At 38.4% G+C, this 22,778-nt stretch overlaps 1 protein-coding gene across 12 annotated transcripts in view; it reads right to left on the minus strand.

Moving 5' to 3' along the window:
* Positions 1-2,909: 2,909 nt before the first annotated feature.
* dop (microtubule-associated serine/threonine (MAST) protein kinase dop) overlaps positions 2,910-22,778 on the minus strand; it is a 1,172,801-nt gene continuing 1,152,932 nt past the window's right edge. For 11 of the 12 annotated variants that reach the window (XM_081761418.1, XM_081761420.1, XM_081761422.1 and 8 more), the window contains 6 exons: positions 20,605-21,049; positions 17,915-18,114; positions 16,989-17,203; positions 11,279-11,611; positions 10,895-10,960; positions 2,910-6,606 (listed from right to left, as the gene is read on the minus strand). In XM_081761418.1, coding sequence (XP_081617544.1) covers positions 4,945-6,606; positions 10,895-10,960; positions 11,279-11,611; positions 16,989-17,203; positions 17,915-18,114; positions 20,605-21,049 — 2,921 coding nt within the window. In that variant the 3' untranslated portion in view covers positions 2,910-4,944. The remainder of the gene's footprint in view (positions 6,607-10,894; positions 10,961-11,278; positions 11,612-16,988; positions 17,204-17,914; positions 18,115-20,604; positions 21,050-22,778) is intronic. The other variant, XM_081761421.1, reaches the window with a different exon arrangement.

Below are 22,778 nucleotides of genomic sequence, written 5' to 3' on the forward strand. Positions count from 1 at the left end.
AACTTTGATCTCCGCAGACAAGTGTGTAATCCCGTACTTTCAATTTATAGGAATTCAATACGAAAGTAAGCAATTTTTTCTCGGTTAATTTCGAAATATTATGATTCGCATTTCTTCTTGATTAGAAGGGGATGTGCAAATACATCCCGCTGTCTACGCTCTTGCTTAGTAGTCAGTGTAGTAATGGAAGTCGAGTGCTCTGCTTCTTGGATTGTACCGCACATTGCGACGTTATTGTGGCACAGAACAGAGTAAATGACGGACTATACTTCCAGTAGAGAATCGGAAATGTGATATTTTCGCTAAGTGGAAAAACTGAAAGTCTTTATTTATTGTAACTAATAAAAATTTTGAAGATCCTTATCTGCCTTTGTGGCAATCTTTTTTTCATTATTTCGAGTTTCTGCGTACACGTTGGTGAATGCGATTGGTTGAGAGTTAGGTTAGCTGTGAGACGCAAATTTTGTATTGGCCTACCATCCCCCCCTCTGGTGTGTGGGGTCCATGGTTCTATCTCAACCAAGTAAGTTTGTGGTGGACAACATCGTGTCCGTGGGTTTTCTCAGGGTACTTGCGTTTCCTCCCACTTTTCATTCCACCAATTGTTACATCATCATTCACTTGTCTTAATCATCGTCTCCCTTAGCCTGAAGGATATAATCATGGGACGTTAAACTGAAAGATTTCGTTTCATTTTCAATTTACACATATAGGAACTAGAACTTGCCACCACAGATGATTTAGGTGTTACTACTCAGAATATCTCAGTGTACGTAGTAGCCTTATCTTTAGTTTGCCCTTACAACCTAGGATGCCTCATTTAGTGTCGACAGTGCCAGGATGACGTCTACAAATGCATATGATGAAACTGGATGACTTCAGGCATAAAGTGCGATATGTTGGGTCTGCGAGAACACAGGTGGTCGTACCACTATGACAGTCAGTGGTCTACTTGATGATGTACACGATGGGATTTCCACAACAGACATGTCCCACGACGCACTGGGAGAAGATGATTTGATCAGAGACCTCAAGTGCAAGGAAAGCCTCCATGTGAGCGCATGCACACTAAACAATCGATTGCAGGAAGGAGTGTTCCTGTAATCAATTATTATTTTTTTTTAAAAAAAAAAAAGTAATTTCGAAACTTAGAATGCTTTGTAGATATTTTATACGTATAAAAATAGTTGATGTACATGTTAAATCAAATTTTGATGCAAAAATTCGACTAACATTTTTTTTCTTTTGTATAGTTATTAAATTGATTATCAACCATTAGATGTCTTTAAAAAACTAATTATTTTGGTTTGGAATAAAACTAATTTTACTTTTGCAATAATTTGTACTAGGATTGAACTTAAAGGATGTATTAGAAGTGATACGTGAAGTTTGAAGACATCTTTTGTAGCTTGGAAAATATGAATATTTAAAATGTCTACTTTCCCTCTAAGTACGTAAGTATCATCCTCATCATCATCACCATAGGTGTTCTGCCATTATTGGCAGGTCACTTGCTGCAACTGAGCAGCTTCTATGCTCCATGGTGTTCCACTAACCTCTTCGTCTTCACATACGACTTTTCTGTTTCGATATCGTCCATTAGTTGTAGTCTACTTCGTCCCTCCCTCTTTTTCCTGCCACTATACCCTCTAGCATGTCCCTCATGATACAGTTCCTTCTTAGCCGATGTTCCAACCAATTTCTCCTTCTTCTTAATATTATTTTAAATAGTTCTTTTCTCACCCACCATTTCTAACTCTCTCATTCGTTTTTCGCTCGACCCAGTTAATTCTCCCCATTCTTCTCCACATCCACATTTTGAAAGCTTCCAGTCGCTTTTCATCATTTTTGCGTAGTGTCGATGTTTCTAACCCATACAGTACAATACTCCACACAAAACATTTTATAAGTCTTTTTCTCAACTCTTTATTCAAGGTCTCACAAAACAGAATTTTCTTCCTCTAAAACGTTCGTTCGCTATTCCTAACCTTGCTTTTATTTCACGTTCAAACTTCATATCATCACTAATAATACTACCCAGGTATCAACAAGTAGTCACCTGTTCTATTTTCTCCCCTCCTACCTCTGTATTTGACACCGACCCCTTCGTTCCAGTCATCATGATTTTTGTCTTTCTAACATTTATTTTCTTCTCATATTCCTTACAGCCCTTCCTCAAGTTTTCTAACATTTTTTTAAATTTTTTTCTTCAGATTCTGCAACAAGCACCATATCACGTGCAAAGCGTACGTAAAAATAAATATATTTTCCCCTAGAAAACAAGGATAGTAGTTACGATATTGAGTCCATGTCTCAGTAATGAACAGTAAATTTCATGGTTCTACAATTGAAAAGTTGGTGAGCACTTCTTCCAGAAAGAAAATTAAAAACGAATTAGATAAGTCTACAAAATCTGACAGTATGCTGTGACACTTTCGCTGACAATGAACCCCAAAAGTATCACGTTGTTATCCAGTGGCGTAGCATACTTTTGCGCCCCCCCCCCCCCCCGCAAAGTATAGAGAAGGGGCTCTAGTTGTAAAGCCGACAGAAGTAAGGTTGAAGTTCTACTTCTTTAAATCTTTATTCATCGCAAAACTTCGGGGCCCCCTATACCTCGCTTCCCCCCGCACTTCGGTGGTTGCGGGGGCAGCTGCTACGCCACTGTTGTTATCTAAAAGTGAGTATACAGGACAAAGATTTCTTTTTATTCAATAAGACCCTGACACATTTACTGTTTCAATATAATCGTGGAACTACCGGGAATCTACATTTGCAATTAATTACCATTTTCAGTACTAAACTCAAGAGCTTTTCTTTGTATTTGATTCTGCATCAATATTATCGCTGTGCCTCGTTAAGAGGGAATTTTTGTTAATTATTTTCAGCATAAATAATTATATAATAACTTAAGTACAATGGCCGTTTATTAAACAACAAAAATACTGAAGCATGCAGATCCAATGGTTTCATAATAGAGAAAGAATATATTATATATATAATATGTATAAACATCTCAATAGTTTTGTACAAAAATAACATTTAGAGGTGGTTCAAGAAACATTTTTTTTTTTTACATTATATATATATAAGAGAAGCTGATCGCAATAAAAATATGTTTTAATAGTTAAGAAATGAATCTGTTTTTAAAAGCAAAAACATTTTTAATAAAGAGAAACAGTTTTTAAAGGGGGAAAAATAATTGAGTTTATAGTAGGGACATTTTTTTTTCCTTTGACATTTTGGATTCATTCCCTTGCCAGAAGCAAAGGTACCGATATGAGTTTAACACATTTAACCTAGGAAATTCCTATATGATAAACAACATTGGAGGCATAACTTGTGCACTCTTGCATAGAACATAATTTGCTAAACTACTCCCTATATAGGAAAAAATACACTTTTTTAAAAAATAAAAACAACGAAATAGTACATTTACCTTCTTTATGAAGGTATGTATCGCAATCAAAACTATTCATATTAACACATACGAATTAATTTGGCATTTTTTTCTTCTTTTTTGTCTAATATGGCAGTTTCTAGCAATTTGAAGGATTTTACATTTCAATTTCAACCACACATGCAGTGCAATGCTTGCATATAATATAATTGTATTTTTATATATGTATATTTATATATATGTATATATATAACTTTATATAAGTATATAAAGGAGATCACAACATTTCTCATAGAATTACAAAAACGCACAGCTAAAACCCTGTTTCCACATTATCAAAATATGGACACAGTTACGTGAGCACATCACATTGATAACTTTGATGATTCTGTCGGTCATTTTCGTTCAGCAAGCGCCGCGCTGTTGAAACCATTCACTGCATTCAACCATTTTGGATCTCTCGACAAACCAAATCACGTTAACATCAACCAAACAATAAATTAGACAAACTTCCAAAGAGTAACATTTTTCTTACAATACTTGTACTATTAACGAAACAGTATTTTGCCAGTTACATACAATTTCATTGACTGTTGCTTTAATTCATTACTATATATATTTTCTTTACGTACACAAAGTTTAAGAATAATCAACAGTTAGTCCAGTACGAAGTACTTTTCTACTATATATATGTTGTGGCTAGGTTCCTATTAAGGAAAAGAATACATTAGTATAGGTAATCTATATATACTAACAACAGAACAATATCCACATCTATTTTACTTTGTAAGGATTTGACACTTCCACGCACTATATCCTTTGCTACCCCTAAATCCTCTCTTCCCTTCACAGCTAAAAATCAATTGGATTGCCACCTATATCACAGATATGAAAAATGAACAGGCGTAATTCTAATACCCTCAATGACATGACAATAAAAACATCACCTTACACACAGAGAGAGATATACATGAATCTTATATATTTTAACTGAATCGAATCATAAAACAAAGACAATCAGTTTGTCATCAAATTGATTCCGCTTAATTAAAAAAAACAATAATTAACCTCTGTGTGAGAAGATAATGTAATTAAAAATTACAAGCTATGCCAGTTAATTACATTTGGTTAAGTAAATTCATTATGCTTTCAGCCTATTCTAGAAATTTATTAAAAACATTAACAAATATTTGTTCTGGGTAATGCATGTACACAGAACTGTCACAGCTCTTTACAAAATGCAGCTCCACGAACTATTTACAAAACTTAAAATGTAACATCTTTGGAAATAGCAAAGAAATTCACAAGATAACAATCAGAAAATATTTACACATTTGTACATTTATAATACTTATGATTTATAAATGACAGCTGTGAGAATAATCACAATGGGTGACCAAGTCCACAACCATAGGAAGTTAATTCACTTGTCATCAACGCCGGTTAGCAAAAAAAAATGCTCATATATACATACACACATTAATGGGTGGTTTCAAAAATGACACTTTTTGACACAATACTGCAATATCAAATGATATTTCACTTCAATCTTTACTCGAAGCCCCTCTGAACATCTCTCGTTTGTCTTGAGCAGTCCACTTACTGGATTCTTTCTTTGATGTGACTTCACCTTTACCATCCTTACTTCCGTCTTTGCTAGTTTCCGTCATTTTAGGTTTACTTTCGGTTGCTTTACCCTTGTTCTCCGAAACTTCTTTCCCCCCTTTCGGGCTTTCACTTCGATCCCTCCGACGACTCTTGGACTCGGACCTCGATGCTGGTGGCGACTTTGAAGCATGGAATTTCTCTTCAGCTGTACCTACCTTAGAACCTTTCCCACTTTCTTGAGATTTTGCCTTGGTGCTATCTCCTTTCAAGGCTGTTTTCGTTTTCTTTCCCCCGGCGTCGTCACTCTTACCAGCACCCGTTTTACCTTTCACATCTTCTTCCTGAGATGCACTTTTACTCACCGGCTGTGCAGTGCAAGGGGATGAGTCTTTCAGCGGCGACGTGTCATCTTTGCAGCTGGTCGGAGAGTCCTTTTCTTCGGCTATTCGCGGGAGGGGCTGCGACGTTCGATCCCCGGCGACTATTAAACTTACTGAAGACAACGGAAGAGCACTTCTGTGTTCCACAGTCCCGTATTCACTGGCACTTTGCTGAGGCGAGTGCTGAACAGTATCCGCAACTCCCGATATTGGCACTACATCCTTTAACCCTGCTATGTAACTTGATTGACCAACTGCGTGAAAGCCCACAGCTCCCTCGTCTTCCCTCCCAGTCCCACTGCTATCAGCGCTATGTTGGTCTCCAGTGTCCGAAGATAAACTTCTTTCTGAGAAAGAATCTCTGCTTAGGCGAGAAGATGGATGTTCAGGAGGCTTCGAAACAACAACATGTTCATACTTGCTCCCACTTTCGGATGATCCAGCAGCTGTAACCGTAGGCTTCGCAGTTGTCGGTGAAGACTGTGATGTGATGGTTACTTTTGGAGCGTTCGAAATAGTGACTTTGGGAGCAGGATTACAAAGAGGTGAAATATGAGTTGTGGCCGGTTTTCCCTTACTCTCTGCTGTGCGTGGATGAAGTCGGTCCGGTGACAGAGCCCTTCGTAACAATGGTGAACCTGGTTCCGCACTTTTGGGCCGAGTAAAGGGCTTCTTCCCAGATCCTGGTGTTAGAGATGTCCCGGGACTGTAGGATTGAGTGGTGTTGGAACTTCCTGGTTGGTGGCCAGCTGGGAACGCCAAAGGACTTGGAGAGCGAGTTGGCGATGAAGGAAGCGGCGAAGGCGAAGGAGTACGAGCTAATGGGGAGAGTGGAATGTGACCCACAGACTTCCTGCGGTTTGGTGAGTGAATACTCTTGGCAGCTGTGTGAAGCTTGTGTTTCAAACCATGCAGAGTGGAAGGACGTTGGTAATGTGCCGTGCCTGCACCAACAGCCGTCGTGCCAGAAGCGGCGGCCACCGTAGCGCCTGCAGGACTATTGGGAACAGAGGAACTTGGTGAACTTGACTGGGACGAATTCCCTGTTGACTGGGCGGAATCAGATGGAGAGAACATTCGACCTGTTGGAGGGGATCTGGGAGATTTGGTTCGTGTTGGGGAGCCTGGAAGGCTTTCTTGAGACGAGAGTGTACGGCTCAGGGATTGGAAGCTCCTGCTGGGCGTCACCATTGAAGGGGACGACACACCTGCTGCCATCTGCAAGAAAAAGAGTATAAAATATACGCAATGTCACAGTAAAGGTACAACTTAAATTCTAAACATAAACAGAGGGAAAAGTAGTTACAGCCAGTGTATCATACTTTCGCTTCTGTCTGAGTGAAAAAAAAAAAACGAAAAAGAATATATCTAAACATTCATTAACCACGACTGTAAATCGACACCAGGCTCTTCATAATATGAGGGGAGCGTGTCGGCGTCTACCATTACGACATATCCAATCCAGAATTCGGACTAATTTTAAATTTCTATGAAGTATTAGGTTTCGAATAAAGTTCTTTCATTTTAAGTAGTAAAGCTATTCCTCAGCCTGTCTATTTGAAACGTCAAGATCTATTTAAGTTGGTATTCATTCCTATGAATGACACTTTAACCTGCTACACCGTTACAATGATTTTAAGGTTCAGGTAGACGATGATGATTTTATGCTAAAATTTCTAAAATAAAATGAAAAAATGCAAACAAATTCTATTTCGATTATTCAAATCAAACACTAAAAGATGTAATTAAGAGTGGAGAAACTTCATGACTCAAAATTTCCTGGAAGGTCATTGCAAGTTTTTGTAAAGAAGAGATCCAAATAACCAAACTGGTGCCTTTGGTCTCGGTCAGTGGCGTACGCGAAGGGAGTTCCGAGGTTTTTACTTCCTTCCTTCGAACTTTTTTTTTCTTTCTTTTGTTGTTTTGATTCTTCAGAGTGCTCTTCATATTTTCTCCGTGCAGAAAAAACTAACTCTTCTATTAAATAATAGCAGATTTCCCTAACTTTCGGCATATTTTAAAACATTTCCCTGACTTAGGTTACTGTCCCTGACTTTTTCTGACTTTCAAGGGCAATATGAAACCTGTATTAACAATCTGAATACAAATATCGCTGAAACCTACTGATAAGAAAGCTAATTAATTGAATGCGATTATCACTATTTTGAATTAAAACAAATTTTTCGTGGCTTTTTTTTGAGAAAATCAGTTCTTGCTGACAAGCAGATTAATGATCAGAATTTAGAAATAAAATATATAACTCATCTCAATAAAACTAATATATAAAAGTTCTATAAAATTGCATACATTATAAAAAGACCGCAATAATCCCATCCACTAATGTAAAGAATATCCGACAATACATTTTAAAATAAAGAAACACTATAATTCAATAAATGTATCTCTTCTTACAATGTATCTTTCTCATGGCTGTAACTCAAAAACTTAGCGTCTCTTAGTAAATTAAAGATAAAAATGGTATTATTGTTTTATTTCCATGTGAAAAATCTATAACTACTCACATCTAAAAGTGATTACCTATTCATAAGAATTAAAACAATAAAAAACTTAAATTTATCTTAAATAAAGCTTCGGAAATTTTTAATACAAACCAAGAAAATACTGACTTCGCTCATTTTTTGGAAGAATTTTAGATTTCAGTTATGCCCTGATTGTCGAAGTTTAGATGTCAACTGGCAGTATTTTCAAGAGTTTTACATTAAGATATTCTGAAACTGTCCCATACATATGGACGTTATAAATAGAAAAAAGTTAAGAAATCTTCTATTTGAATGCGACCTACAAATTTGCGTTAATTCTATACATATTAAAGCTTATAGGAGACGCTAAATTCATTTCTTCGAAGTACAAATGAAATTTATCACTGCATAACCAACTTCCAAGTCAAACCAAGAAACCAGAATTCCAAGTTTTGTAGCACACGTAAGTGTTAGCTAATTCAGCAGCGATTATATAAAAAATTCATGCAGCTGATAAATAACAAGTGTATATTATTATTATTAACCTAAATTTTACGTGCATGAAATTAATATATGTAAATACAGCATTATTTAAGTAATAATACATCTGAGGTGCTCCAGCTCTTAACTGGAATACAGAAGAATAAGAAAACTTATTTACGTCAAATTCTAATCTTCTCGCAAAAGTTTAAAAGCCTTAGTGGGTGGTATAGAAAATGTACCTATTAGCCGCCTTCTCCCACTACATGCTAGTGAAACAGATATTCTCTCCGAAATCCAGTGTTGCCAAGAAAATCGAACTGTTCGATAGTTCTCGGCCAGAATAGGGGGTGCGTAAAAGCTGATATTCTCTGTCACTTGAGAAAGGAATGCAATGTCTTAAATGTTTTGGCGAAGAAAAAAAAAAGTTTTTGGTTTGTTTGTTTTGTTTTGTTATTTGACACTTTCAGTAGAAAATCTTTCTTCTTCCGTTGAGAAGAAATGAACCATATGCAGGCAGTTGGTCAGTGTCTTCATTGTCGGAACATCTACCTTTCGTTAGCGAAAAGAAAAAAAGTGGCCTCCCAAACCCACATGTGTAAGTCGTTAATCACAGTTAAAAGAGGACCAAAAATATGGCAACATCTTTGGATACACTTTAAGTTACAGTGTCACCAGTAAGAGGATACAACTGTTCGGATAGTTCGGAAGGCTGGCGTAACACCCACAATCCCTACAAGAAGCTAATTTTAACACACACACACAAAAACAAGTTACACAATCCCTGCAACCATCAAATGTTACACAAACCCTTCAATTATTTGTCAGTCTGTTTCGCGAAGATACTGAGCAAGAATTTGCGAGAAACTTACTCATTTTATACTGTTTGTTTGGAGTATAAGCTCCCTTTTCAACAGTAAGAAAAGGTGAGATATGTCTATAGCTTAACATGTGATTCAGAATACGTGTACTCCAACGGGAAATCAACACGTTTCTCACACCGAAGGAAAGAAATTTGAAATATTCAGCCCAGAAAAAGCTTTCGTACAATATATGGTAAGGATCTCCGCCTTTCAGTGCAAGTACATGTTATCCATACAACACGTACTATTGTTTACAATCATCAGTACAAGCAGATGATACATATAAATTAACCAGGAAGACACGAAGCCAGCACGACGGAACCCGAGGAGGAACGAGCCACCCAGAAATCACCTATAAAAATGGACCCGAAGAGCGAAGAAGTATCAGTTGACCACTGATCGCTTAACCTACACCTGCTTCTGAGGTCGCCGTGGACGAAGGAATACTACCTTGTCCAAAATCCCTGGATACTACGATGGGCTAACGGGATCCCTAACTACAAGCTAAATCTCTAGATGCTGCCATGAGCTCAAGGGTCCCCGTATAGAACATTTCTTTCCTTCCCTATGCTTGTAATACGGAAAAGACACAGGCAAATTATCTTTGTACATTTAAATAAGTTTGTAATAATTTTATAAATAAATTCGGCGAAACATTAAAATCTCGGACTATTGTTGTCTCTACCAAATAGACATTACAATATAAAATTTTAAATACATGACTCGCTTTGTATTGTTAACCTTAGAACGTACAACGACCTTCCGGCAGGACGTAACGTCCTAAAAACCCTACCATGTTTATCTATAAATTAGAATACTTTGTGTACATCCAACAGAACAAAGTTCTCCTGGTGGAAAGAGCATGAACTCTAGTTTTAGTGCAAAAAAGTATCATATTTGTAAGGCTGTTAGTTCAATAACGGAGGGATGTTTTCTACGGGTGATCATGCATACGTTTACGCTCCTTACTTTGACCCACCAAACACCAATAATGTGTGGAGTAGAGCGAATTTCGGTCATAACTGGAAAACACTAAACCCACTCTTACATTGTTTACTGTATATTTTAAAATGTGTACTGCTGGAAGGCTTCCGTCCTTCCGGTAGGACAGAGGCTTGTACGTTCTATCATTAAGGTTCAAGGAATCGCCCTCTGAACTTGATCTGCCGTGTATATTAAAATTAACCACATGTGAATGCATACAAAACGAAAAGTCAGAATCAGGGTCGCGATGACTCTGTAGTAGAGGGCTCACCTCTGGTGTGTGGGGTCTTTGGTTCTATCCCAGCTCCCACTAAGTAGGCCTTGAGTGTACAAACACCATGTGCGTACGTTTCCTCGGTGTTTTACAGTTTCCTTCCACTTTCGTCATTCCATCATTATAAATTCATCATCACATTCTCTCTTAGCCGGGGCGTATAACAGTGGGACGTTAAACAAAAAAACAAAAAGAAAGAAAAAAAATATACTGCTGAAAACTTCTACCTTTCTTTATAACTTTCATTTCCATGGTAAGTGCATTGTATACTCAAAAATTTACTAAGAAAAATAAAACAAAACAAGCTTTTTTAAACGCACTATTTACAGCAGGGTTACTCTCCCAAATTAAATAATTATATAGCTTAAACTTAAAAAAAAAATCGTGCTAAGAAACTTAAAAAAATGAGACCAAAGCTAGCATACCAGGAACTGAGGCTTAGAATCAGTAGGCAAAACTGGTGCAGAGAGAGGACAAGACAATTTCAGAGGCTGAAAGAAAGAAATAGACTATAAACATGTGTCTTCGCTAAGGTGATCTACATTCATTTTTTTTTTAAAAAAAAGAAAAAAATCCATCTACTAGGCACTATTTCAACATGCATTATTGTCAAAGAAATTAACACTAAAGCGTAAAATATCCCCAAGCAAACTAACTCAATATTCAATGACTACCAATAAATAAATAAAAAATAACACATCAGCAAAGAAAAAAAATAAAATAATACTTCTTTTGCCAAAATCCCTTCTTTATCCTGGCTACGTTCTTATTTACACTGAATGGAACAAACGCTTTTTGAAGACACTTACTTGCTGCATTTCTACACTGGCTCGTTTGCTGCTTATCCTACGAAACAGCGACGTCCTCCTTCTTTTGTCCGTGTGGTCTCGCTTCTGACGTCGTTGCCGATGAAGACTTCTTCGCGCTAATTTACTTTGCCATGGCTCCCGCTTACGACCTCCGGTTTTAATGGAGGTATTCTCTAGAGGAGTTGACCTCAGGGTCACATGATCCCCTCCTGACAACAACAGCTGTAACACTTGCGTGTGGAAGAGCCCTTGGATCGCTTCTCCGTTGATGTGGGTAATGAGATCACCAGGTCGGAGTCCTGCCTCAAATGCTGGACTTCCATCATCTACCGCCTGAAAGAAAACACACAAATTATTCATTAACTTGATACAAAACGTGTTATGTGACAAACTTGAAGGCACTTTATCACTGCCTGTTACTCAAAATTTCCTTACACAATCTGCAATATGGGGCGTAAGAATAAACGAGACAGAAGATCAAAAACAACACACAAGAAAATCAAGAACAGCGTTTCTCAACCTTTTTCCTTTGGGGCACACAAAGTACGTTTCAAACTTTTGCAACACCTCTGCATGCGATTTTCTTGATAATTGCAAAAAAAGTACACACATTTTTTTCTTTATTATTATGGAACTACTCTGAGATACAAATCTCACACGCAAATTTCGTAAGACTCTTGAATAGAAACATATTAACATAAAAGAAACTTATGACACCTAAGCAGGAATATGAAAAAGAAATATTACCACCAGAAATATACGAAAACGTCAAAATTAAAACCAGTGGGGTATTTGTCCCTGGCGATTTTTGCAAAGCATATCTATGCGTGTATATATTCTTGACAGAGACACTCTCATGTCCAGTGTTTCTTTCCAAAGAAAAATGAACAGCATTAAAAGCACTTTCCAGCTTTAAACTTGGAAGGCAAGTGTGAAATCAAGTCGATTGGAGATTTTGTTTTTATTTTCTTCTAAAAATAATTTCTTTGTGGAAGATCTTAGAAAACATTAAAAACCTCGCAACACACCGGACATGTATTCGCGAAACAACGGTTGAGAAACGCTGATCACGAGAACGCCGATTGGCAACTCAGCTTAATTCTTGTAGGCATTTTTTTAAATTCAAATTTGCGTACTGGTAGTAGGAAAACAACACAGGTTGAAAAAGAGTCTTCCAAATGATGGTGACAGGTAGTCGAACCGGTTGTTCAGAAAAAAAAAAAATGTGGAATTCTTATGGTTGTTGTGCAGAAATATATAATATAAAGGCATGCATTTAGCTATAATACAAATTCAAAAATACATTAGCACAGATTAAAATTCTAGGAAACCTGATAACTATAGCGGTGGTTCAGTGGTAAAGCGTTCACTTCTGGTCTATGGCGTCCTTGGTTGGACCCCAGCTGGCACCCAGTGAGCTTTATGGTGGACAAACACTATGTGCGTAGGTTTTCTTGGGGTTCTTCCGTTTCCTCCCACTTTCTTCATTCCACCCTTTTATTCATTTCTCATCATCACCATCTCCTTTAGCCTAACCGACATAACCGTGGGATGTAAAACAAAGATTTCTTTTCATTTTGACAACTATATTTTAATTATAACTTAGAATTAACTCTACCATTGATGTTTATTTGTTTAGGTTCTAGTTAATGGTAAGAACAAAATAGCGTAGCTTATTAATAAGAAAAATATAACAGCAACAATTCAAGAACCATAAACATTATTTCTACAATGGAGGAAACTAACCAAAATAAGTAGTTCTACAGACAAGGAGATTTCAAGGGATGCAGACTGAGGATAGTGAAAATTTGTCGTTGGAAAGTTTGTGTTGAATAGTCAGTTGGGTACTTTGGCGGGCACTTTTTCGATTATGTGATATGCATCCTATGAATGAGAGAGAGGTACATAACTCAAAGCAGCATTCTGTCTGAAGTCCGAAATCGTGAGCAAAAGCATATTTGATTATGGATATATTAACCAACTGAGTTCCAATTCTGTCATTCTATAATTTCGTCCTGAGATCCTCATCAGGATTTTTTTTCTCCTTTCAAAACCTCACCTGAGATTCCTGATGAAATTTGCAGACCCTTTAATAGAAATAGGACAAAAGAATCGGAGCTCAATACAGATATACATCTAGAATTTGGTGAGTACATATATTCTGTCAATTTTAAATAAAATGATTCGGAACTAAAAAAAAAAAAACAACTTTAGAAATAAACTTCCAGGTCATAGAAATACAGCCTTAAGCTACAACCAACAAATAGTTCTCGGTCTGTTGAAATGTGCATGTTGAAATCTATTTTCAGATTTCAAAACGGAAGCTCAGTTCTGTTTATTTCAATAGCTCCTCAGTCACTTAACCCGTTTAAATTTTTCATTAGTTGTATTAGTAATAGGTTTATTTACGTTTCTCAAACTTTTTCAAGTGGGGATCATTTTTATTAGTAGTCAGAATGTTCTGCGGACCACACTACTCTTGTCCCCTTCGAATTTTTGTGTCTACAACATCCAACATGTGCTTCTATTTACAAACACCAACCCCCGTGCGTCTTACTATGGATTACTACGGTTGCAGAGGAAGAGAGAACAGCGACACCATTGGTCACATGACAACAAGGGAACAGCAGCGTCATTGTCTCACCTGGTGCACCTGTATAACGGAGAGGATTCTAAGGAAAGACATCAGTCTGCGACTGGTCATCCTTCCTTTAGCTTGCTCTGGAGCTCTAGGAGATACCTATCCAAAGCCTCTAGTTTGTTTGAAACTCTAGGCTTCCCCTTATCCCTCTTAGCTTGCACGAAGCTCTGTTGGACATCCTACCTTCAGTCACCTAGCTTGCTTCGGAGCTCTGTGACTCGTAACCCTCTCACTGCTTGCACGGAGCATTGGGAATCCTAAAATCCTCCACACCTGGCTTCCCCTCATCCCTCTTAGCTTGCACGAAGCTCTGTTGGACATCCTACCTTCAGTCACCTAGCTTGCTTCGGAGCTCTGTGACTCTTAACCCTCTCATTGCTTGCACGGAGCATTGGGGATCCTAAAATCCTCCCCACCTGGCTTGCTTCGGAGCTCTAGGCTTCCCCTCGTCCCTCTTAGCTTGCACGAAGCTCTGTTGGACATCCTACCTTCAGTCACCTAGCTTGCTTCGGAGCTCTGTGACTCGTAACCCTCTCACTGCTTGCACGGAGCATTGGGGATCCTAAAATCCTCCACACCTGGCTTCCCCTCATCCCTCTTAGCTTGCACGAAGCTCTGTTGGACATCCTACCTTCAGTCACCTAGCTTGCTTCGGAGCTCTGTGACTCGTAACCCTCTCACTGCTTGCACGGAGCATTGGGAATCCTAAAATCCTCCACACCTGGCTTCCCCTCATCGCTCTTAGCTTGCACGAAGCTCTGTTGGACATCCTACCTTCAGTCACCTAGCTTGCTTCGGAGCTCTGTGACTCTTAACCCTCTCACTGCTTGCAGGGAGCATTGGGGATCCTAAAATCCTCCACACCTGGCTTGCTTCGGAGCTCTAGGCTTTCCCTCATCCCTCTTAGCTTGCACGAAGCTTTGTTGGACATCCTACCTTCAGTCACCTAGCTTGCTTCGGAGCTGTGTGACTCCTAACCCTCTCACTGCTTGCAGGGAGAATTGGGGATCCTAAAACCCTCCACACCTGGCTTGCTTCGGAGCTCTAGGGTTTCCCTCATCCCTCTTAGCTTGCACGAAGCTCTGTTGGACATCCTACCTTCAGTAACCTAGCTTGCTTCGGAGCTCTGTGACTCGTAACCCTCTCACTGCTTGCACGGAGCATTGGGGATCCTAAAATCCTCCACACCTGGCTTCCCCTCATCCCTCTTAGCTTGCACGAAGCTCTGTTGGACATCCTACCTTCAGTCACCTAGCTTGCTTCGGAGCTCTGTGACTCGTAACCCTCTCACTGCTTGCACGGAGCATTGGGAATCCTAAAATCCTCCACACCTGGCTTCCCCTCATCCCTCTTAGCTTGCACGAAGCTCTGTTGGACATCCTACCTTCAGTCACCTAGCTTGCTTCGGAGCTCTGTGACTCGTAACCCTCTCATTGCTTGCACGGAGCATTGGGGATCCTAAAATCCTCCCCACCTGGCTTGCTTCGGAGCTCTAGGCTTCCCCTCGTCCCTCTTAGCTTGCACGAAGCTCTGTTGGACATCCTACCTTCAGTCACCTAGCTTGCTTCGGAGCTCTGTGACTCGTAACCCTCTCACTGCTTGCACGGAGCATTGGGAATCCTAAAATCCTCCACACCTGGCTTCCCCTCATCGCTCTTAGCTTGCACGAAGCTCTGTTGGACATCCTACCTTCAGTCACCTAGCTTGCTTCGGAGCTCTGTGACTCTTAACCCTCTCATTGCTTGCACGGAGCATTGGGGATCCTAAAATCCTCCCCACCTGGCTTGCTTCGGAGCTCTAGGCTTCCCCTCGTCCCTCTTAGCTTGCACGAAGCTCTGTTGGACATCCTACCTTCAGTCACCTAGCTTGCTTCGGAGCTCTGTGACTCTTAACCCTCTCACTGCTTGCAGGGAGCATTGGGGATCCTAAAATCCTCCACACCTGGCTTGCTTCGGAGCTCTAGGCTTTCCCTCATCCCTCTTAGCTTGCACGAAGCTTTGTTGGACATCCTACCTTCAGTCTCCTAGCTTGCTTCGGAGCTGTGTGACTCCTAACCCTCTCACTGCTTGCAGGGAGAATTGGGGATCCTAAAACCCTCCACACCTGGCTTGCTTCGGAGCTCTAGGGTTTCCCTCATCCCTCTTAGCTTGCACGAAGCTCTGTTGGACATCCTACCTTCAGTCACCTAGCTTGCTTCGGAGCTCTGTGACTCTTAACCCCCTCACTGCTTGCACGGAGCATTGGGGATCCTAAAACCCTCCACACCTGGCTTGCTTCGGAGCTCTAGGGTTTCCCTCATCCCTCTTAGCTTGCACGAAGCTCTGTTGGACATCCTACCTTCAGTCACCTAGCTTGCTTCGGAGCTCTGTGACTCTTAACCCCCTCACTACTTGTACGGAGCATTGGAGATTCTAAAATCCTCCAAACCTGGCTTGCTTCGGAGTTCTGTGGAGATCCTGCTCTAGGCTGCTCGGGCCTTGGTTCACCTCTCTTTATTCAGTATTAGAGAAATTACATTATAGTAATATTCTGTAATAAAAACAGGTAGTGGAAAAGTGATTCTGGACTGTACTTTGCTCTACCTATGCTCTACCAACACTTGCACAAGCAGAACTTTACATTATTAATAAAGCTATTAGAATTTGTGTAATCTTCACCTTATAAATTGTGTATCAACATATACCTATTTGAGATTCTCAACTATGGTACGTGATACGCAATTTACTTTTAGGTTCAAGGTAATTTCTGCTTTTGTATTTTTTGGGATTAGTGCTGAATCTAGGAGGAGCACAATGGAAGACATCGAGAACAACTTGTAGTCTATAGTTTCAAAAACGCTAATCTAACCTAAGTACAGAAAATTTTGCATCTCACCGGCAATGGAATCCCAGACCACGCACACCAAAAGGCACGTACCTTAACCATTCATCTATCGCAAATAGTCATTAATTTACTATAATTACTACACACAACGAGGAAAACCAATCCGAAGGCAAAATTACTGCACGTTTTTAGACTTGCTTAAACAAACAAACAAACAAAAAGAAAAGAAAGCAGCTGCCAGCTTACCATTACTAGATGGTGCATAGTATAGAAGTCTGTATCTCCGTAGTACACCCGGATGGTATGAACAGTGAACCCGAATCCTCTAGGCCCTCGTCGAATGATAATTGGAGGCTTCAGACTTGTTACCAGAGGAGAAAGTTCACGACACGGAGATGTGTCCCGAGAACTTGCAGTGCTTGACCCACCAGGTGACTGAATTGGCTGTGGAGGACTGTCATCTGCAAACACAATTACTAGATCAGAAATGTGACACAGACATCCACTTTTGAGACATGATTATATATAATCAAAACAATACACAATCATTAAAATTTCAACAAATCTCAATCATAGCTCTTTTATTCAATATTAAAAAAATGCTTCGTATCGTGCAATGTTGTGTCAAAACCATCGCAAAGTTCTTAGCAGTGACTTGTACATTAATAAATATTAATCCTAATCTATGAGAGAGAGATCTTTATTTAAATTCTAGGATTACTTTCATTCTGTAGCTAGAAACTTAAAGATACAAGTGAATTCAGGATTCTAGCATTTCTTACACTATTGGCTTTTTTTTCCGACTGCTGATTTGATATCACATTTGTTCTAAATAAAATTTTGTTTTCAATTCTCAACGGAAGCCTACGAGCTTTCTTCAAATATGTTTGTTACACATCTTGTTAGCAACTGAACCTTAGTTTGGATCCTCAAGTCTACTTTTTAAATTTCGCGGCTGTACGAGTCAAAACAGTATATCCCTTGACAAAAGACAATAAGCCAGAATCGGTAATTCACAGTATACTAAACCAAACTTTAATATTAAGCCACTGTTAAAACTCTGTATTAGAATACTAAGCCATTAATCACGTAATTTATTCAACTAGCTCAAAAAGAAACAAGAAAACTACACAACTCCTAACCACAGTAAGTGAACGAAAATAGTTTCATACCTGATGGAATCATAAGAGAAAGGCCAGATGCTGATGCACTCTTGATAACAGCTCTAGAGCGATGCTTGACACACGGAGAAATTGGAGGAACTGCTGCAATGGACATACGATTGGCAGGGTGTGAGCTTTGGCTATCTGATGAACTTTTCCCTCGTTCATCCACAGGCGAGAGCTCTCGGATGTGGTCTGGTGTTCCAACACTGGAAGCGGAAAACAATTCAAGTAAATTAAATCTTGTTAGAAACCAGCTGTAAGAAGTTAACAGCAAAATTAATTCATTAATAATATCACAAACGTGGTCTTATTTGTAGTCTAGAGTTTGCCAGGTATGAAAACTGAAAACTACTGCTCGAACCACTCAAACACAGTATCAACAGTTTCTTTTTTTCTTTTGAACCCATCTACTCTAATTTTATAGGTAACTAGCTGAAATACCTATTCTTCGCATGGGTCAGATAAAATATCTATGTAAACCAACTGAACAACGAAAGGAAAAAAATATCAATCATTTTCTACTTCTTTTGCATATCCCGGTAAACGCCCTCTGAGACCTGGTTCGAATTTTTTAAAAAAACGCCTCTGGCTCCCAGCCGATGGAGACTGTATTTTAAAGTCAACGCCTGTTGGATTATCACCATTCATCTCAGCCACCGCGAAAACTATGGATTTGACACCAATATCGGTCATTTTGGATTATTTTACATCTAGGTACGCACCCTCCTCCCCCTTGCAGGTGACCCCGGCCCGCATACAATGGTAGATGAATTCGAAAGTCATCGCTAATGGAAATGTCACCTTTGATCTCAGTGACGGCAAAAACTATCAATTTGACACTAATATCGGTCATTTTGGATTACTTTTACATGTCTCAGTATGCCCCCCTCACCTCGGTGACCCGCAGCCGAATGGGGTGAATTTGGAAGTTAATGCGATCAGAGTTTCACCATTGATCTCAGCGGCGGCGAAAACTATGGATTTGACACTAGAATCGGTCATTTTCTACTACTTTTACATGTCCCGGTAAATATCCCCCCCCCCCCGGTTCGAATTTTGAAAAAAAAAAAACTTCGTCTTGGTCTGTGTCTGGACCAAGGTACCCGTAACCAAAATTTGGTAACTCTCGCTCCACTCGTCTGGTCCCCAGGCCGCACACAGACACACAAACTCTTTATTTTATTTATATTAGATTCCACAGAAAGAAGACATAACCATATGAAAATTTGACAGTAGTACGATTTGCTTTCATCATCAATCCAAACCACACTGTTTAATTTCTAATGTTAGTAATGTATCTGTGACTGTCACTGCTTTACAGATCTAATTTAAACAAAGTGTAGTAGCTCAAGAGACATTAACTTGAAGATCAGTAGAATATGTTATGTTAATCTTGTATAAGATGCTTAATTTTGTGCACTGTTTTACAGAATGTAATTTGCACACAACACGGAATTTAACTTTTACATGCTATAGAAGTTACGTCTCTTAATTGTACTGTGAGACATAAATAAGTGTTTGATTATATAAGCACTCGCTGATCGCAAAGTTGTTTTATGGTTACTTATTAAGCGTACGTTTACTTCTTTTTTTCTTAAGCTTTCGTTACATAAATTGTAACAGTTAAATGCAATTTCTGATAAAATGTTTACCATTTATTTACTATATAACTTGACTATCATCTTGTAATGTGAGTTACTCTGGGACAACCTTATACTTACGGGTCTTCACTACAGCGAAATTAAACTACCGCTAATTTTAGAATTTTTCTGTAATACCTTCAAAACAAATAAAAATATTCGAAAAGCAAAAACGTAGTGAACTACGCAATATGATTTTGCATATGATACCATTATCACAACTCATCTATCTGCTTTCGATTTGGAACTGAAGATAGATTTCGTATTTTTTGCGGGTTCTGTAAATATCGGCATATTAAAAGCAGATAGGTAAATTGTGGTAAAGGTATCACATGCAAAATCGTATTGTCTAGTTCACTACGTTTCTGCTTTTCGAATATTTTTATTTGTTTTGAAGATATTACAGAAAAACACTAAAATTAGCGGTAGTTTAATTTCTTTGTAGTGGAGACACTTAAAATCATATCAACCCTTTAAGAATGGCTATGTCTTTCTCCAGTGACGCAAATAAATAAAAATGTACGCCCTAAAAGCAATCCGAGCCTATGATTGAGTATTGGATGACTTATCTGAAAAATTAAAACGGCAAATAAGGCTTATAAACTACACTCGTCCCCTCCGTCCAGATGTGTTTATATACCACACCGTAATGATCAGCTGTGTGTTTATATGCCACACTCGTCTCGAAAAGGTTATATATGAGTTTATTTGTATGTAGCAAAACTTTTTTTTTTAAAAAAAGAAAGAAAATTAGTTCGGTCAATGCACAAAAAGCATGCAAAATGTGTGAGGTGTATCGTGTATTCAACGGGAAGAGAGATGTGGGTAGAAGGAGATTGAAAGATACTAGAAGAAAGAATCTTAGAGATCTTACTAACAACAATTCCGATTGAGTTGGCTTGGAACATGATTTTATCTAAGGGATAAAATTTTAACTTTGGGAAAGTGTGATGTCAGGTTTTCCAAAGAAAACTATATTAGAAGAGATGAATTCAGCCAAGAAAGAAAGGAAAAAAAAATAATAAGATCTAGATATATAATTACGATCCAACCAACCTGTTTCTTTCGTCCTCCACTGAAATGGAGAACCGTGGCAGAGTTTCCCTACTGTGTAACCGTCTTCGGCGCTGAATCTGCGGTGAAACATCTTCACTTTCTGTCTGGGAAGACTCGGGAGTACTTTGCACAGGAGTTTCGGGGTTCCCAATTTTACTGTGACCGTGATCACTCGAATCCAATAGTTCTTGCGTGCCTTCCAATTCAGGAGTATCGATTGTGCTACACAAATTCGAGGGCGGCGATTCGGAATGATCCGATTGCCCTGAATCTCCTCTGGACACTGGTTTCCTTGGTGTCTCTCCTTCGATCTCTTCCGACACCCCTTGGCGCGTTTGAACTTTTCGATAGCGAGTAGAACACGAAGAGAAGGATGCGAATAACGGAGAGTCATCGGTGTCATCCGTATCTTCTCCTAGGTCATGGTTATAACGATCGATGCGGGCTGAAATGAAATAATACCAAGTTTCAATGTAACTAAAAATTATTACATCCTAATTATGTATAAAACTACATGAACTGACGTAAAATAACTGATACTTCCGGTTGATATGGAAAGTTTGAAATTTGGCATGATTGTAGCTTTCTGGAACTAACCTACGTAAAAATGGCCAAAAGTGATTATTTTTAAATTTTAGGGGGGATGAAAAATTACCCATGTTATTTAAATGGGCGTTATTTTTGACTTATAATATCATATTTTAGGTACTTGGAATAAAAACTTGAAATTCTGTATGCTTGCACGTTTTCGTTAGAGTTATCTAAGTACATTACCAAAAATAAAAATTTCCAACCGTAGAGTGGTTTTATGGGCAACTGAAAAATCTTTCCCATGTTATGGGACATCTTCTACACCCCAAAATGTTTAGGCACTTCCTGTAGGGATACAACTTAAGGGAATTTTCTTATTCGGCAGGTTTTGTATTATTATTATTATTATTATTATTATTATTATTATTATTATTATTATTTTAAAATAAATTAAAGGAAATTTATACATTGTAGAAATGACCTTCTTTTTCCAATAAGAGGCAAAATTTGTGAATACGCGGAAACATGTATTCCCTTATTTTTAATTAAGATAAACACAGAATTTCACACCTTCATCTCAAAAGAATCTTCAGATTGGGCACCTTCTGAATAAAGAAAACGAAGGAGAGAAGTAGACAATTTGTAGAGCAACAAAAAGGTAGGTTATTTTATATAATATAGAATAGGAATAAGATCTTCTATTACACTCGGGATTCAAATCCCTTGGCCAGCCGTCCTGACTGAAGATTCCTCAAAACTCGTAAGGCAAATATTGGAATAGTACCTCAAGGTCAACATTATCCAAGTGTAGTGTTGAGAAAATAGAAGTATATATATCAAGTGATTTCCTTTCATTTTCTTTTTCAAGTGAGACGTTTTCGGTTTGTAATTATCTGACACACAGAGAAAGACATTTGATTATTTATTATCCTAATATGCGAGTATGTGCTACAAAAACAAAGGGAATGTAGTGGCATTGCTTTTTGTTTCAGATAACAGTTGAACACCGCTGTAGCGCAAACAAAATTTGTTATGCATGATTCCCAAGCACTTGTTTAAATTATTTTTACAATAGTATCCTGTTCTGGCGATCTCTTGATAAATACATATTTTAAATATCACAATATTGCGAGCGGTGATTATTTTAAAGCCAATTCTGAAACTAGGTGTGTATTGAAAATCATCCCGAAGAAAGTAATTATAATCACAAGGATATCATTTCCATCCTAGTTTTTGAAGTATATGATTTTTGAGGTGGGTATTTTTTTTAAGGTGGGTCTTACAAAAACTGACGCGAGTACTTTTGAGCTGGGAAAAATTCCAACAAACCGCCTTACAGCACACCTATATTATTTATTTATGTATTTATTTATTTCGCATAGTTAATGCTAAGTTAATTTTGATTCTAAAGAAATGTTGAGAGTGAACTGAGAGTGTAAAGAAATGTTGCCTACGCAACTGCAACTGCCTGGCTATGAAATAAGAAATACAGTTATTGTTACCGATCTGAAAGATATAAATAATAAGCTTTTCTATAAAGCGTTAACTTTTTCTTGACACATCGTATAAAAATGGCTGATTTTGAGGCTCTGCTGTTGTCTTGGACGGGAGGTTGTTACAGAATTTCGGTAACTTTTACAAAA

The sequence above is a fragment of the Thermobia domestica genome, chromosome 6 (assembly GCF_964235325.1).
Source record: "Thermobia domestica chromosome 6, izTheDome1.hap1.1, whole genome shotgun sequence".
In the NCBI taxonomy this organism is placed as follows: Eukaryota; Metazoa; Arthropoda; class Insecta; order Zygentoma; family Lepismatidae; genus Thermobia; species Thermobia domestica.